The sequence below is a fragment of the Megascapheus bottae genome, chromosome 10 (assembly GCF_031878675.1).
Source record: "Megascapheus bottae isolate mThoBot1 chromosome 10, mThoBot2.hap1, whole genome shotgun sequence".
NCBI lineage: Eukaryota > Metazoa > Chordata > Mammalia > Rodentia > Geomyidae > Megascapheus > Megascapheus bottae.
The window spans coordinates 38255276-38269417 of NC_143518.1; the positions used below are offsets into that span (position 1 = coordinate 38255276).

At 40.6% G+C, this 14142-nt stretch overlaps 1 protein-coding gene across 3 annotated transcripts in view; it reads left to right on the forward strand.

The window, feature by feature from the left end:
- The window catches only part of Gon4l (gon-4 like), a 73591-nt gene that overhangs the window by 36027 nt on the left and 23422 nt on the right, over positions 1-14142 (forward strand). For 2 of the 3 annotated variants that reach the window (XM_090340800.1, XM_090340799.1), the window contains 5 exons: positions 1523-1626; positions 5038-5236; positions 5932-6018; positions 7755-7926; positions 11061-11205. In XM_090340800.1, coding sequence (XP_090196926.1) covers positions 1523-1626; positions 5038-5236; positions 5932-6018; positions 7755-7926; positions 11061-11205 — 707 coding nt within the window. Of the gene's footprint in view, positions 1-1504; positions 1627-5037; positions 5237-5931; positions 6019-7754; positions 7927-11060; positions 11206-14142 lie in introns of those variants that run through there. The other variant, XM_090340798.1, reaches the window with a different exon arrangement.

The following is a 14142-nucleotide window of genomic DNA, read 5'->3' on the forward strand; positions in this document are numbered from 1 at the left end:
GCTCTTCAGCTTAACACTACTGTCCTAGCCCTAGGCCTGAGCCTTGTCTTGTCCCTGAGCTCTTAAGGCTCAAGGCCACTGCCATACCCTTGAGCCAAGCCCCATTTACATTTTCTAGAGATTAATTGAAGAGTCTCAGGCCCTTTTGTGCCCCAGCTAGCTTTGAACTTTAATCCTCAGATCTCAGCCTCCTGAGTAGCTAGGATTACAGGCATGAGCCTTCATGCCTGCTTGGGATCCATTCTTTAGGAGAGCCATTCCCTTTTAGTCCACCCAGGAAAGAATGTAGTGGTAAGCAAATGTATTAAGTATTAAACTCTTGATTTTTAATATTTAGGTTATTTCTTGCAAACTTATTTTTTCTCTCCCTCTTTCTTTCTTTCTTTCTTTCTTTCTTTCTTTCTTTCTTTCTTTCTTTCTTTCTTTTCCCTCCCTTCCTCCCTCCCTCCCTCCCTCCCCCCCTCTATTTCTTTCTTTCTTTCTTTCCTTCCTTCCTTCCTTCCTTCCTTCTTTCTTTTCTTTTCTTTTGTACTATCCCTGAGCTCTTTTTCTCAAGGTTAGTGCTTCACCACTTTGAGTCATAGCACTATTTCCAGATTTCTGTTGGTTAATTGGAGGTAGCGTGTCATAGACATTCCTGTCTGAATTGGCTTTAATCCAAACTGTGACCTCAGATCTCAGACTCCTGAGTAGCTAGGATTACAGATGTGAACCACCAGTGTCTACCTAGCCTTTATAAACTTTCAGTATCCTCATCTGTTATCATTTGCCATATGTAAAGATTCTAAACTAGTTGTAGACTACTGAGCACAAACTCTTCAAGGACTTTCCTGTGGAAGACATGGGCCATTCTGAGTTACCCACACTCTTGTCCTTTTTCATAATGGTTGGTTAGTTGAAAGACCTCTCTCTCTCTCTCTCTCTTTCTCTCTCTCTCTCTCTCTCTCTCTCTCTCTCTCTCTCTCTCTCTCTCTCTCCTCTCTTCCTTTTCTCTGTCTCTCTCTCTCTCTTTCTTCTCTGTCTCTGTCTCTCTCGCTCTCTCGCTCTCTCTCTGTCTCTAGCTCTCTCATCCTTATCCTTCTTCTCTCCCTTTCTCCCTTTCTCCCTCTTCCCCTTCCTCCTTCTTTCTTTCTTTCTTTCGTTGGTTGTGGAGCTTGAACTCAGGGCTGGCCTGGCACTTTCCCCGAGTTTTTCTTGCTGAAGGCTAGTGCTCTACCACTTGGCGCTACAGTGCCACTTGTGGTTTTCTGTTGATTAATTACAGGTAAGAATCTTATGGTCATTCCTGCCCCAGCTGGGATCCAATCATAATTCTCAGATCTCAGCCTCCTGAGAAGCTAGGATTACAGGCATGAGCCACCAGTCCCCAGTGGAGACTTCTTACTTAGCATAGTAATTATAGCAAATGTAGGGTTGTAGGAGTCCTGAAGTTAAAATGTTCCAATGCAGGTACTTTCTGGATAAAGCATTACTAAATTTCTGTAATCTTCTGTTGGTACTTACTTTCGTCATTTATCTGAAGTTCCAAGATGAGATGGGATTCTCCAATAAGGAAGAAGATGGCCCAGAGGAGGAGGAACGTGTGGCTGAAACGCGGCCTAACTTCAATACCCCACAAGCCCTACGGTAGGCTGGCTAAAGACCTTGAGGTTTAAAATAGAGGAAATGTGTATTTATGATAAGATTTTTAGGATAATGAACAATTTTCCATCTTCTGTTACTATTGTGTGGGTGAAGAACCCAGACGGAGTTAGATATCATTTGAAAAGTCTCCTTGTTACGGGACAGTACAGCTTTAGATCAAGCTGCATCTGTTTGGGAAAGGAGAAAAAACAGTAGCTGGCACCCATAGCAGCTTCTCCAGGTGAATGGTTCTGGAGAAGTATGTAGGATTCCACATGGCCAGCCACAGAAACAACACTAAATTGTAATATTCAGTATATCTCCTTATTTGTTATTAACATCTGGTAGATGATCTGAAAGATTTTTACTCACCTAGGCATTAATCGAGCAAATCGTGAAACCCTTGCAGCAATGCCTCAGGAGTCTGAAACATAGTACTGGCCTTATTACATGAAGTTGGAACATCAGTTGCACCATCTAGAAAATGGAAGCTTTAATTTTTCCTGTAAACCCTAAGAGTTTGGATCTATATTTTAATTTATCATAATCTGTTATGAATAGCTGTAGGTAATTAGGGGCTAGAGGTCAGGATGCAGTGTGTGCCATGGGTAGAAAAAGCAAAATCAGTATAACCATAGCTTCTTATTAGTCCTATTTTTTGCTATTGTGTGTATGTGTGAGTTGTAGGGCTTGAACTGTGGGCCTAGCTACTGTTCCTGAGCTCTTCCACCCAAGGCTAGCGTTCTGCCACTTAAGCCACAGTGCCCCTTCTGGTTTACTGGTGGTTAATGGGAAGTAAGAGTTTCATGGACTTGGGCCGGGAGTTTGGCCTAGTGGTTAAAGTGCTTGCCTCGCATGCATGAAGACCCAGGTTCGATTCCTCGGTACCACATGCATAGAAAAAAGCTGGAAGTGGTACTGAGGCTCAAGTGGTAGAGCTCTAGCCTTGAGAAAGTCCAAGGACAGTGCTCAGGCCCTGAGCTCAAGCCCAGGACTGGCAAAAAAAAAAAAGAGTTTCATGGACTTTCATGCTCAGGCTGGCTTTGAACCATGATCCATAGATCTCAGCCTCCAGAGTAGCTAAGATTACAGGTGTGAGCCACCAGCACCCAGATTAGTCCTGAGTCTTAACTAAACAATATTAGTACCTAAGTGGAAGACTTGGGATATATCTGAAAGCTTGGCTTCACACCATGCACTTAAGTATAAAACATGATATAACCAATTTATAAAAACCAGTATTAACTTTCAGAATCCATTGTAACAAGTGCTACAATGGAACTACATGAAAAATCTCAGCATTACCAAGACAGTATTTGGCCCATTTATAGCAAGTCATGCTTCATAGAACATAATTTTGGTATAAATAGAATGCAATTGGCTGGGAGTTTGGCCTAGTGATAGAGTGCTTGCCTAGCATATGTACTACATACATAGAAAAAAAGCCAGAAATGGTGCTGTGGCTCAAATGGTAGAGCTCTAGCCTTGAAAAACGCCCAAGGACAGTGCTCAGGCCCTGAGCTCACACCTAAGACTAGCGAAAATAAAATTATTCTTCCTAGAAGTTAAAGGATTTTGATTTATAAACATTCTGGTTCCACCAAATCAACTGTGTGTGTGTGTGTGTGTGTGTGTGTGTGTGTGTGTGTGTGTGTGTGTGTGTGTGTGTGTGTGTGTGTGTGTGTGTGTTTTGGTCAGTCATGTGGCTGTACTCTGGGCCTAGCACTATGCCTGAGCTCTTCAGCTCAAGGCTACTATCCTAACTGTGGGCCTGGGCATTGTCCCTGAACTCTTTAGCTTAAGGCTACCACCCTACCCTTGAGCCAAGCCCCCTTCCCATTTTCTAGAGGTTAATTGGAAATAAGAGTCTCATGTTCTTTAGTTTCTTGGTTGGCTTTGAACTACAGTCCTCATTTCTCAGCCTCCTGAGTAGCTAGGATTTACAGGCGTTAGTCACTGGGCCCAGCAAATTATGTGTATATGTTTTTAAAATTGGGAATTGTATGCTCGGTGTGGTAGCATAAACATGTATTCCCATTACTCTGGATGCTGCAGTAGGAAGATCATAAAGTCAGACTCATTCTAGGCTACAGAGTGAGTTTAAGACTAGCTCTGGGCATATAGCAGGAAATAATTCCTCAGAAAAAAAATCCCCTGTAACAATAACATATACCCTGAAAACCAGCCTGGACTTACTTCCATAGGTTGGCTTCATTAATCCTTAGTTATCAGACTTCTAAGGAGTCAGAATTATATTTATGAGCCATCAGCCCCTGGCATGATGTTTTCATTGGTGGAAGTGTGATAATACTCTACATTTTGTTAATCTAAACTACCCTGCATTTCCACATATTTTCTTCTTCATTCTAGAAAGGTTTTGACTTTTTAAGGAAGGAAGTCAGGATAGCCTGAATAGATAAGTAAGACCTGGATGTGGAGTTAAGGGAAATTAGAGATCAAATATTTATATCACACAAATATTTGTGTCACAGAGTTCTGTAGATATCAGGATAGTACAAGAATGAGTTTCTACTAGGTCCTTGGCTGCTTGATTATTCAGATATCTCTCTGCTCCTGCATTTTTATTTAATGTCCTATCTATCTATTATTATTATTTAAAAAAATTTTTTTTTGCCAGTCTTGGGGCTTGAACTCAGGGCCTGAGAACTGTCTGTCCTTAGGCATTTTCCTCAAAGCTAATACTCTGCCACTTGAGCCTCAGCACCACCTCCGACTTTTTCTATGCATGTGGTACCGAGGAATCAAATCCGGGTCTTCATGTATGCTAGACAAGCACTCTACCACTAGGCCAAACTCCTGGCCCTTATCTATGTATTATTTAGAGGAGTAATTGTAGAACAGCAGCATGGGACATAATTCATATTATGCATGACTTAAATTCAGGAGGTAGGCTCTGTACCTTAGTGTTTTTGCTCAAGGCTAGTGCTCCATCACTTGAGCCTTGGCTCCACTTCTAGCTTTTGGTGGTTAATTGGGGATAAACAGTCTCACAAGACCCTCCTGCATGGACTGGCTTTGAACCTCAGTCCTCAGATCTCACCTTCCTAGGTGGCTAGGATTATAGATGTGAGCTACTGGCACCTGGCCAGAGTTTTTTTTTTTTTTTTTTTTTTTGTGCTAGTGAATGATACTGTGGGGGTATTGAATCTAGGGTCTTAAGCATCTAGGATCACACTCTACCACTCATAGTGGCTGAATAATCTTATTTTCATCTTTTCTGTTAGTTTTGGGAAAGTATTTGGTTAAGGCTTAGACTATTATTGGTTAAATGGAATTTGAGGATTAGCAGTAAATGTACATTTTTCAGTTTCTTTTTGTATACCATTACAAAGAATTGGGTATATTGTGAACTGCTGGAATGATCAGATCCACTTACTTTCCTACTGGGGATAGGTTTGAGGAACCACTTTCCAACTTGCTAAATGAACAACATCGAACTGTGAAGGAGCTACTTGAGCAGCTAAAGATGAAAAAATCATCAGCAAAACAGCAGCCAGAGACAGAGAGGCTTAAGTCTCCCAGTGAGAAAGTTCATCAAACTCTCACTCTAGATCCAGCACAGAGGAAGAGACTCCAGCAGCAAATGCAGCAGGTAAGACTGTTCTTGGTATTAGGCTTGGATCATCTCATGGCCTGGCAGTAAAACAAAAAAGCAAATGTCTTTGTAAAAGGATAGCTGTCCTATTATTCACTGAATCTATGGATACCGTAGAACCTTCAAATCAGTCAGGATCTGCCTTTTGGCTCATGTAGAAATTCAGAAGGACCCCGATTCAGAATTGGAGATTTCATTCAGAATTTTTGTTTTTATTTTATTTATTCTTTTGGGTCATGGAACTTGAACTCATCCTGGACACTGTCCCTAATCACTTCAACTCAAGGCTACCGCCCTATCTCTGGGCCTGGGCGTTGTCCTTGAGCTATACCCTAGAGCCAAGCTCCACTTCCCATTTTCTAGAGGTTAATTGGAGATAAGAGTCTGAGGTCATTTTGTGCCCGGCTGGCTTTGAACCTAGATCCTCAGATCTCAGCTTCCTGAGTAGCTAGGATTACAGGCGTGAGACACCATACCAAGTTATTCATTCAGAAATTTAATAATATCCAGGGACAGACAGAATCTTTTCTTTTTTCTAGTCCATCTCTCAGATTTGAGGTTAAACTTCTTCTGCCAAGGTCCTGTATTTTTATTATAGTATCTCCAGAAAAAAAAAATGTGTGATGAATTTGAAAACATCTTGCTAAGATGTCTTTATGTTCATGAATGTTTTAATTTCTTTCCCTCTCCAGCATGTTCAGCTGTTGACACAAATCCACCTTCTTGCCATCTCCAATCCTAACCTGAGTTCGGAAGCCAGTACCACCAGAATGTTCCTTGTAAGGTTCTAAATATCCCCACTCTGTGCACTTGAGTATGAAGTTAGCTTGGCAAGTCATTCCTCACATTTAATGTTATTCATGCCTCATAGTCCATATGTATTCTCTCCTGAATGTTTTTGGCCACTGCCTGCTTTGTTGTATGGCTTCCTTTATTTACTGACCCAATGTTACTCACATATTTCTAGAAAATGATGTAGTGTATACTCAATTTTCTGAACACTGTCTTGACATTCTTATTGTGTTACCATTTTCACCTTTGGATCTACCCTGATTTTATTTATTTATTTATTTTTGTATCAGAGATGCATACTTACTCAGCTTGTTTGCTTGCTCTGTCAGCTAGTGTTCTATCCCTTGAGCCATATCTTAAAACTAGCTTTTTGCCAATTACTTTAGAGATGTAATTTAACAGACTTTTCTGCCTGTGCTAGCTTTGGACTGTGATACTTTAGGTCTGATTTTCCTAGGCTAGGTAAGTAAGATTACAAGCATTAGTCTCCCAATACCTGACTGGTACTGATACTGTTTTAGAAGTTCACTACATTAGGCTCAAAATTACTGTTTTGTGGGTAGATCTGCTTGTACTTATTGTTTTTTATTTACATTTATGGAATTCTGAAGTATTATGCGAAGGGCTTATAAATATGAAATTTGAGCCAGGCACTGGTGGCTCACACCTGTAATCCTAGCTGCTTGGGGAGGACAGGAGGAATCCGAGAATCATAGTCAAAGCCAGGCCAGGCAGCAAAGTCCATGAGACTTATTTCCTGTTAACCACTAGAAAACTGGAAGTGGCACCATGGCTCAAATGGGTAGAGCTCTAGCCTTAGGTAGAGCTTGGGCTTTGGGACAGTGCCCAGACCTTGAATTCAAGCCCTATGGCCAATCAAAAGAATAAGTTGAAATTTCAGCTAAAGGATATGTCAAGAACTGCTTAGGAAATGTGAAGGCTTGATTTCTTTTCTTTTTTTATTTTTTCTTTTATTGGTTGTGGGGCTTGAACTCTGGGCCTGGGTGCTGTCCCTGAGCTCTTTAGCTTAAGAATACCACCCTAGCCCTTGAGCCACAATGCCACTTCCAGTTTTTTGCTGGTTAATTAGAGATAAGAGTCCCATGGACTTTAGTGCCTTGACTGGCTTTGAACTGTGATCCTCAGATCTCATCTCCTATGTAGCTAGGATTATATGCGTGAGCCATTGTGCCCGGCTAAACACCTGATTTCTATTACCAGCACCATAAAAAAATTTTTTTAAAAAGTGAAATCCTATTAAAAAAATTAAAGCCAGCCTTGACAGGAGAGTCTGTAACGTTCTTTTCCCTCCCATTCCCCCCCCTTTTTTTTCTGTGAAATTCTTTATCTCCAGTTAGCCACTAAGAGCCCAGTAATAGAGCTGTGGTTTAAATGGTAGAGTGCTAGCCTTGAGCAAAAAAAAGCTCCCAGACTTTTGAGTTTAAATCCCATGATCAGGACACCACACACACACACACACACACACACACACACACACACACAATCACACACAATCACACACAATTAGAATAACCTTTTTTTTTTTTTTTTGTCTTGGGGCTTGCACTCAGGACCTGGGCACTGTCCTTGAGCTTTCTTAAGGCTAGTGTTTTATAACTTTATTATCTTGTACTAAGAAGGATAATTTAGTATTTGAGGCTAAGGGGTACTGGTATTAATTATCTGGACTTGTCTTAGATCTCTTTGTGTCCTGTTTTCCCAGAAAGAACTGGGAACTTTTGCTGAAAACTCCATCACTCTTCAGCAGCAGTTCAATCCCAAGTTTCAGACCTTGTTCCAACCCTGCAACTTGATGGGAGCTATGCAGCTCATTGAAGACTTCAATACACATGTTCATATTGACTGGAGTCCTCGTAAAACTGTCAAGAAGACTGGTAGGGAACACATTTGTTAAATTCAGGTTTTTATTTGCAAGGGGAGATGAGTCAGATAATTTCTAGGGATAATTTCCTAGGGATAAGAGATAGAATATTTTAAATTTCTTACTTCTCTCTATCCTCCCTTTGTACTTTTAAATTCCAGAGTCACCTGATATCCATTCTTAGATAAGGTATGGAGTAGAAAGATAGAAATAGAGGTGTGTGCTGGTAGAGATGTGGAAGTCATGGTATGAATTGGCTTAAATGAGCTGGGCCAGGTAACTGTAATCCTAGCTACTCAGGAGACTGAGATCTGAGGGTCACAGTTCACTGCCAGCCCAGGCACTAAAACACCATGAGACTCTTATCAGGAAACCAGAAGTGGCTCTGTGGCTCAAGGGGTAGAGCTGTATGTAGTCTTGAGCTGAAGAGCTCAGGGACAGCATCCAAGCCCATAGTCTAAGCCCCACAACCAACTTAAAAAAAAAAAATAGACTTAAATGAGATGTTAGGAAGTGTTAGGTGTCAATTCCAGATAATTGGGTTCTGGGGAAGTCAAAGCCTGGCACTGGTAGATCATGCCTGTAATCGTTGCTACTCTGAAGAATTACATATGAGAATTGTGGTTCTAAGCCAGCTTGTGCAGGAAAGATTGTGAGACTCTTATCTCCAATAAACTACTCAGAAAAAGCCAGAAATGGCATTGTGGCTCAAGTGGTAGAGTGCTAGCCTTGACCACAAAGAAGCTCAGGGACAGTGTCCAGGCCCTGAGTTCAAGCCCCTGGGGAAAAAAAAAAGATGAAAGTCAAATGTAAAGTTTGGTAATGTCTAGATATTATTCTTTGATTCATGGATAGAATAGCTCAGAATCAATTCATTTTACTCCCATAATTATTGTATTATTGTAGTGTAGGGTAAGTGGTATACCCATTCTAAATGAACTTTAGATTTTGGAATTAGACACAAAATTAGAGATGTTATATACTCGCCGCAAATAACTTTTTAAGTAAATGTGTAAATTTAATTTCTGTTTTTTTTTTCTAGATTTTCTTTTTATTGTGATTAATAGAAGGGTTACATTATATTCACCAGATAGAAGGTGCATAACATTGCTACCCTTTCTCATGACATGGTCCCCATTTCCCTCCCTAATTTATGGTTTTTATTAGTATATACATATATATATATATATATTTTTTTTTTTCCTTTTTCCCCCTAAAGGTAACTTTTTTCTTCTGATTTCTTTTTTCTTTTTTTTCCACTCCTGTGCTTGAAGTCAGGGCTTAGGCACTATCGTTGGACATTTTTTGCTCAAGGGTAGCACTCTGCCACTTGAGCCTTTGCACCACTTCTGGCTTTTTCTGTGTATGTGGTACCAGGGAATCAAACCCAGGGCTTCATGATGCTAGATGAGCACTCTACCAACCAGGCTACACTCCTAGCTTCTGATTTATTTTCTGGATGTAGTAAATCAGTTGTGGTTTATTCCAGATTTAGGTTTGTGTTTGGGCTAGTCTTTAAATGCCTGAGTCTTAGAGTTCAGTTGAATACAGTTAAATTTACGTATATTGAATCAGACTGATTCTAAATTCTTTAATTAGCTTACCTATGTGTTGGTAATAACAATTTGATTTAAAACCAACTATAGTAATGCTTTTACATCTACAGCCATGTGTTTTTTTGTCTGGACATACAGAAAGATTGTTAATAGAAAGGGAAGTATGGATAAAATGTTTCTGGAGAGGTGGATGTTCCTAAAACTGAGACGGTTAGGGAGACCGAATCAAATGAGTCTATAATATCTCAATAATTACATGTTTTTCTTGTTTTCAACTGTGGGAGTAATGTGGGAGAATTTAATAAAAATTAAGTAAGAATCAGATGAAATGACCCAGGCTTGTAATCCCAGCACTTGAGTGACTGAGACACAAGGGCCCAACTTTGAGGCTAGTCTAGGCAACTCTCTTAAGAAACTAAAACAAAAGCCCAGCTCTAGTGGCTCATGCCTGTAATCTTAACTACTCAAGGGTCAAGGTTCAACTCTCCAAGGTGTGCCACTGATCAAGAAGCCTGTGTTCAAACTGACATGTTGAATTGAAACCCCTTTGAACAACTTCTTAAAGATAATAAATAAATTGTAGAATTGTATAAGGCTGTATCTCCAAAATAAATAGCATAAAAAACTGCAGCATAGTTCAAGTGATATAACACCAGCTGAGCAAGCTTGAAGCCCTGAGTTCAACTACCCACAAAGCAACAACAACAAAAAATTGGAGGCTCGGACCGTAGCCTAGTGGTATAGTGCTTGCCTCGTATGCTTGAAGCCCTGGGTTCAATTCCTCTGTTGCACATACACAGAAAAAGCTGGAAGTGGTACTATGGCTCAAGTGGCAGGGCGCTAGTCTTGAGCAAAAATTCCAATGATAGTGCCCAGGCCATGAGTTCAAGCCCTAGGACTGGCAAAAAAAAAAAAAAAAAAAAGCTGAGCTCAGTGGCTCACGCCTGTAATCTTAGCTACTCAGGAGGCTGAGATCTGAAGATCAAGGTTCAAAGCCAGCCAGGGCACAAAAGGACCTGAGACTTTTATCTCCAATTAACCTCTAGAAAAGGTGAAGTGGGGCTTGGTTCAAGGGTAGGGCAGTAGCATTTAGCTGAAGAGCTCAGGGAGAGCTCCCAGGTAGAGTTCAAGCCCTATGACCCATACACTAAATAAATAAATAGAGTAAAAATTGGAATGCCAGATTTGTGAGGGAGATTAAATAAGTTAGAATCTTATCCTTGAAGAAAGAAGACATTATTGAAGGTTTCTTATTATTCAATGATTTAATAGTGGAACGTGGCAACAATTTTTTGAGCATATACTACATGCTAGGTATTACTAGGTACTTTGTGTTTGTTATTAGTGTTTTAACATGTTTCACACAGGAAAGGATAAGAGTATCAACTTATACTGACTTATAGTGGGACTACTTTTAGGCCTATGTTAAGTTGAGGAGGACTGGAAACATTTTTGAGCAAGTTTGGTAAGTAGAGCAGGTCAGATTAGGTAAGGACAGCTCTACCTACCTGAATGCAAACTACATTCACAAACTTTGGAAATCTGTCTTTGGTGCTAGTATTCAGTGTATCAGAGATGTGTTCTCTTGCAGCTGGTGAATTTCCTTGTTTGCCAAAACAAGTGGCTTGGATACTGGCCACAAGCAAGGTTTTCATGTATCCTGAGCTGCTTCCAATATGTTCCCTGAAGGCAAGCAATCCTCAGGATAAGATCATCTTCACCAAAGCTGAGGACAAGTAAGTTCACTGCAGAGAATTAATTGAAAGAAGAATATATTCCAAAGAGAAGAAGGGTGTGTTTTGTTTTTGTTTTCTTGGTGATATTGGGAATTGAGCTTAGGCCCTGGTGCTTGCTTGCTGGTAGGCATTATATGACTTGAGCCACACCCCCAGTGCAGTCCCTTTTTTTCTTTGAGCAGCAGCAGCAGCAGGAAAAAGGGATGTGTGTGTGTGTGTGTGTGTTTATATAGTAGTGTTTAACTGAGTGCTTTTTTTTTTTTTTTTGCTGTTTGAACTATGCCTCCAAGTGTCTATAATCTGTTACTACATTCTAATCTATACAGCTGAAAAAAGAATTATTCTTTCTGGGCATGATGGATGTGGCTGAGGTTATGGTTAGAGGCAAGAAGAAATTTGTAACACTATCTCATCCAGTAGCTGGGTGAAGTGGTTGTGTACCTGTCATCCCCAGTGACTCAGAGAAATACAAGTAGAAGGATCAAAGCCCCATCTAGCCTAGGCATTAAAATCAAGACCCTCCCTTGAAAATAACTGGTAGAATGTCTGCTTAACAAGTGTGAAGCTCTTACTTCAATACTCAGTATTGTCAAAAAGAAAGAAGAAAAAAAAGAATTATTCTTCATTCCAGATATAAGTCAGAAACTGTGTTTCTCAGTATTGATTTTCCATTCTATGTTTAGAAGTTTCACTCCCTCTAGTGAATGTCATCAAGGTATTTGAAGAGGGAGATAGATTAAAGGCTGGATTTTATGCTCAACTCTTGCAGGACTTACAAATATTAGTAAGAAGCAGCAATAACACAATTGACAGTAAATCTTCCCTTCCTCCCATCTTTGTTTTAGCAAAGATTTAAAGTATGGAGAAATATAGAAATAGAGAAAGATTTCCTAATCCTCATGTAAGAAATGACAGTAAAAGACTCCTGATAGCAAATTTTTGATCAGTTAAATACAAGAGAGATTTTTACTGTTTTCTAGGAGCTCTTATCTTTTTTTTTTTTTTGGACCTATCCTGGGGCTTGAACTCTGGGCATGGGCTCTGTCCCTGATCTTGTTTTGTTCATGGCTATTGCTCTATCAATTGAGCTACGGTGCTACTTCCTGCTTTTTCTGAGTAGTTTATTGGAGAGAAAAGTCTCATAGACTTTCCAGGCTGATCTTGGACTTGTGATCCTTCTATCTCAGCCCTATTAGTTTTGGGATTTTAGTATGCTAGTATGCCTGTCCATTGACCACATTTATTTCTCCTATTCTGCTTTTTTGTGGTTTCACCTAGACCTTATCAGCCCCTGCCCCTTTCTTTGAGTGCTGGGGATCAAACTCAAGACCTCATATATTAGGCAACTGTTGACTTCATCCCTGTGTGTAATTCCTGAGAGTGGTATTTGATGAACATTGCAGATATATGTATGACTGAATATGTACTACCAAGTTGCCTATGAGCATGTGTAAAGAGAAGTGTTTTGTTATATTGGGAGAAACATGGTACCTGCCTGGGTGTTCTTCTGGGATCTTTTATTGAAGGCTATTACTCTAAGCCACAGTTCCTCTCCCAGTTTTTTGGTCATTAATTGGAACTAAGATTCAAGGACTTTCATGTCTGGGCTGCCTTTAAACTGTGATCCTCAGATCTCAGCACCCTGGGTAGCTAGGATGACAGGCATAAACTAGCACCTGGCAGAATGATTCTTTTTTTGTGTTTTGTTTGTTTTGTATTTTATTATCAAGGTGATATATAGAGGGATTTCCTTTATATTCATCAGGTAGTGGGCACATTATGTCTTGAACATTGATACCCCTTCCCATGTTTTTGTTCCCCTTTTCCTCCCTCCACTCTCTCCCAACCATCTTATTTCCCCCCTTCTCATCCCTATTTCAAATAAAGAAATTAAGCATATATATAATATACTAGATACCAAAGTCAGGTACAGTAAGAACATGAGATAAATCATAATGCCAAAAAAAAAGAAAGAATTTCACACAGTCATGAGCTGGGCACGGTGGCTCAGGTCTGCAATCCTAGGTACTCAGGAGGCTGAGATCTGAGGATCTGGGTTCCAAGCCAGCCCAGGCACGACAAAGCTGTGAAGTTCTTTTAAAAAAAAAAATGTTGGAAGGGGGTGGCATGGGGTTGAACTTGGCCTGGACACCGTCCTTGAGCTCTTTGGCTCAAGGCTACAGCTCTACCCCTGGGCCTGTGTGCTACCACTGAGCTCTTTAGCTCAAGGCTACTGCCCTACCCTGGAGCCAAACCCCACTTCTCATTTTCTAGAGTTTAACTGGAGATAAGAGGCTCAAGTTCTTTTGTGCCCAGGCTGGCTTTGAACCTTGATTCTCAAATCTCAGCCTCCTAAGTAGCTATGATTATAGGCATGAGCCACCCACCAAACCAGGCCTTGAGGCTCTTATCTCCAATTAATCTCTAGAAAACCACTAGTGGGATTGTTGCTCAAGGGTAAGGCAGTAGCCTAGAGCTGAAATGCTCAGGAACAGCACCCAAGCCCAAAGTTCAAGCCTGAGACCCAAAGAAAAGAACAACATTCAAGCTGAGCAGTGGCTCAGGCCTGTAATCCTAGCTACTCTGGAGGCTGAGATCTGAGGATCAAGGTTCAAAGTCAACTCGGGCACAAAAGGACCTGAGACTCTTTATCTCCAATTAACCTCTAGAAAAGGGAAGTGGGGCTTGGATCAAGGGGTGGGGCTTGGCTCAAAGGGTGGGTGGTAGCCTTGAGCTGAAGAGCACAGGGACAGGGCCTAGGCTTCAGTTCAAGCCCCATGACCTAGAAAGAAAGAAAGAAAGAAAGAAAGAAAGAAAGAAAGAAAGAAAGAAAGAAAGAAAGAAAGAAAGAAAGAAAGAAAACCAACATTCATGAGGCTGGGAGTTTGTCCTAGTGATACAGTGCCTGCCTAGCAATCATGAAGACCCAGGTTCAAT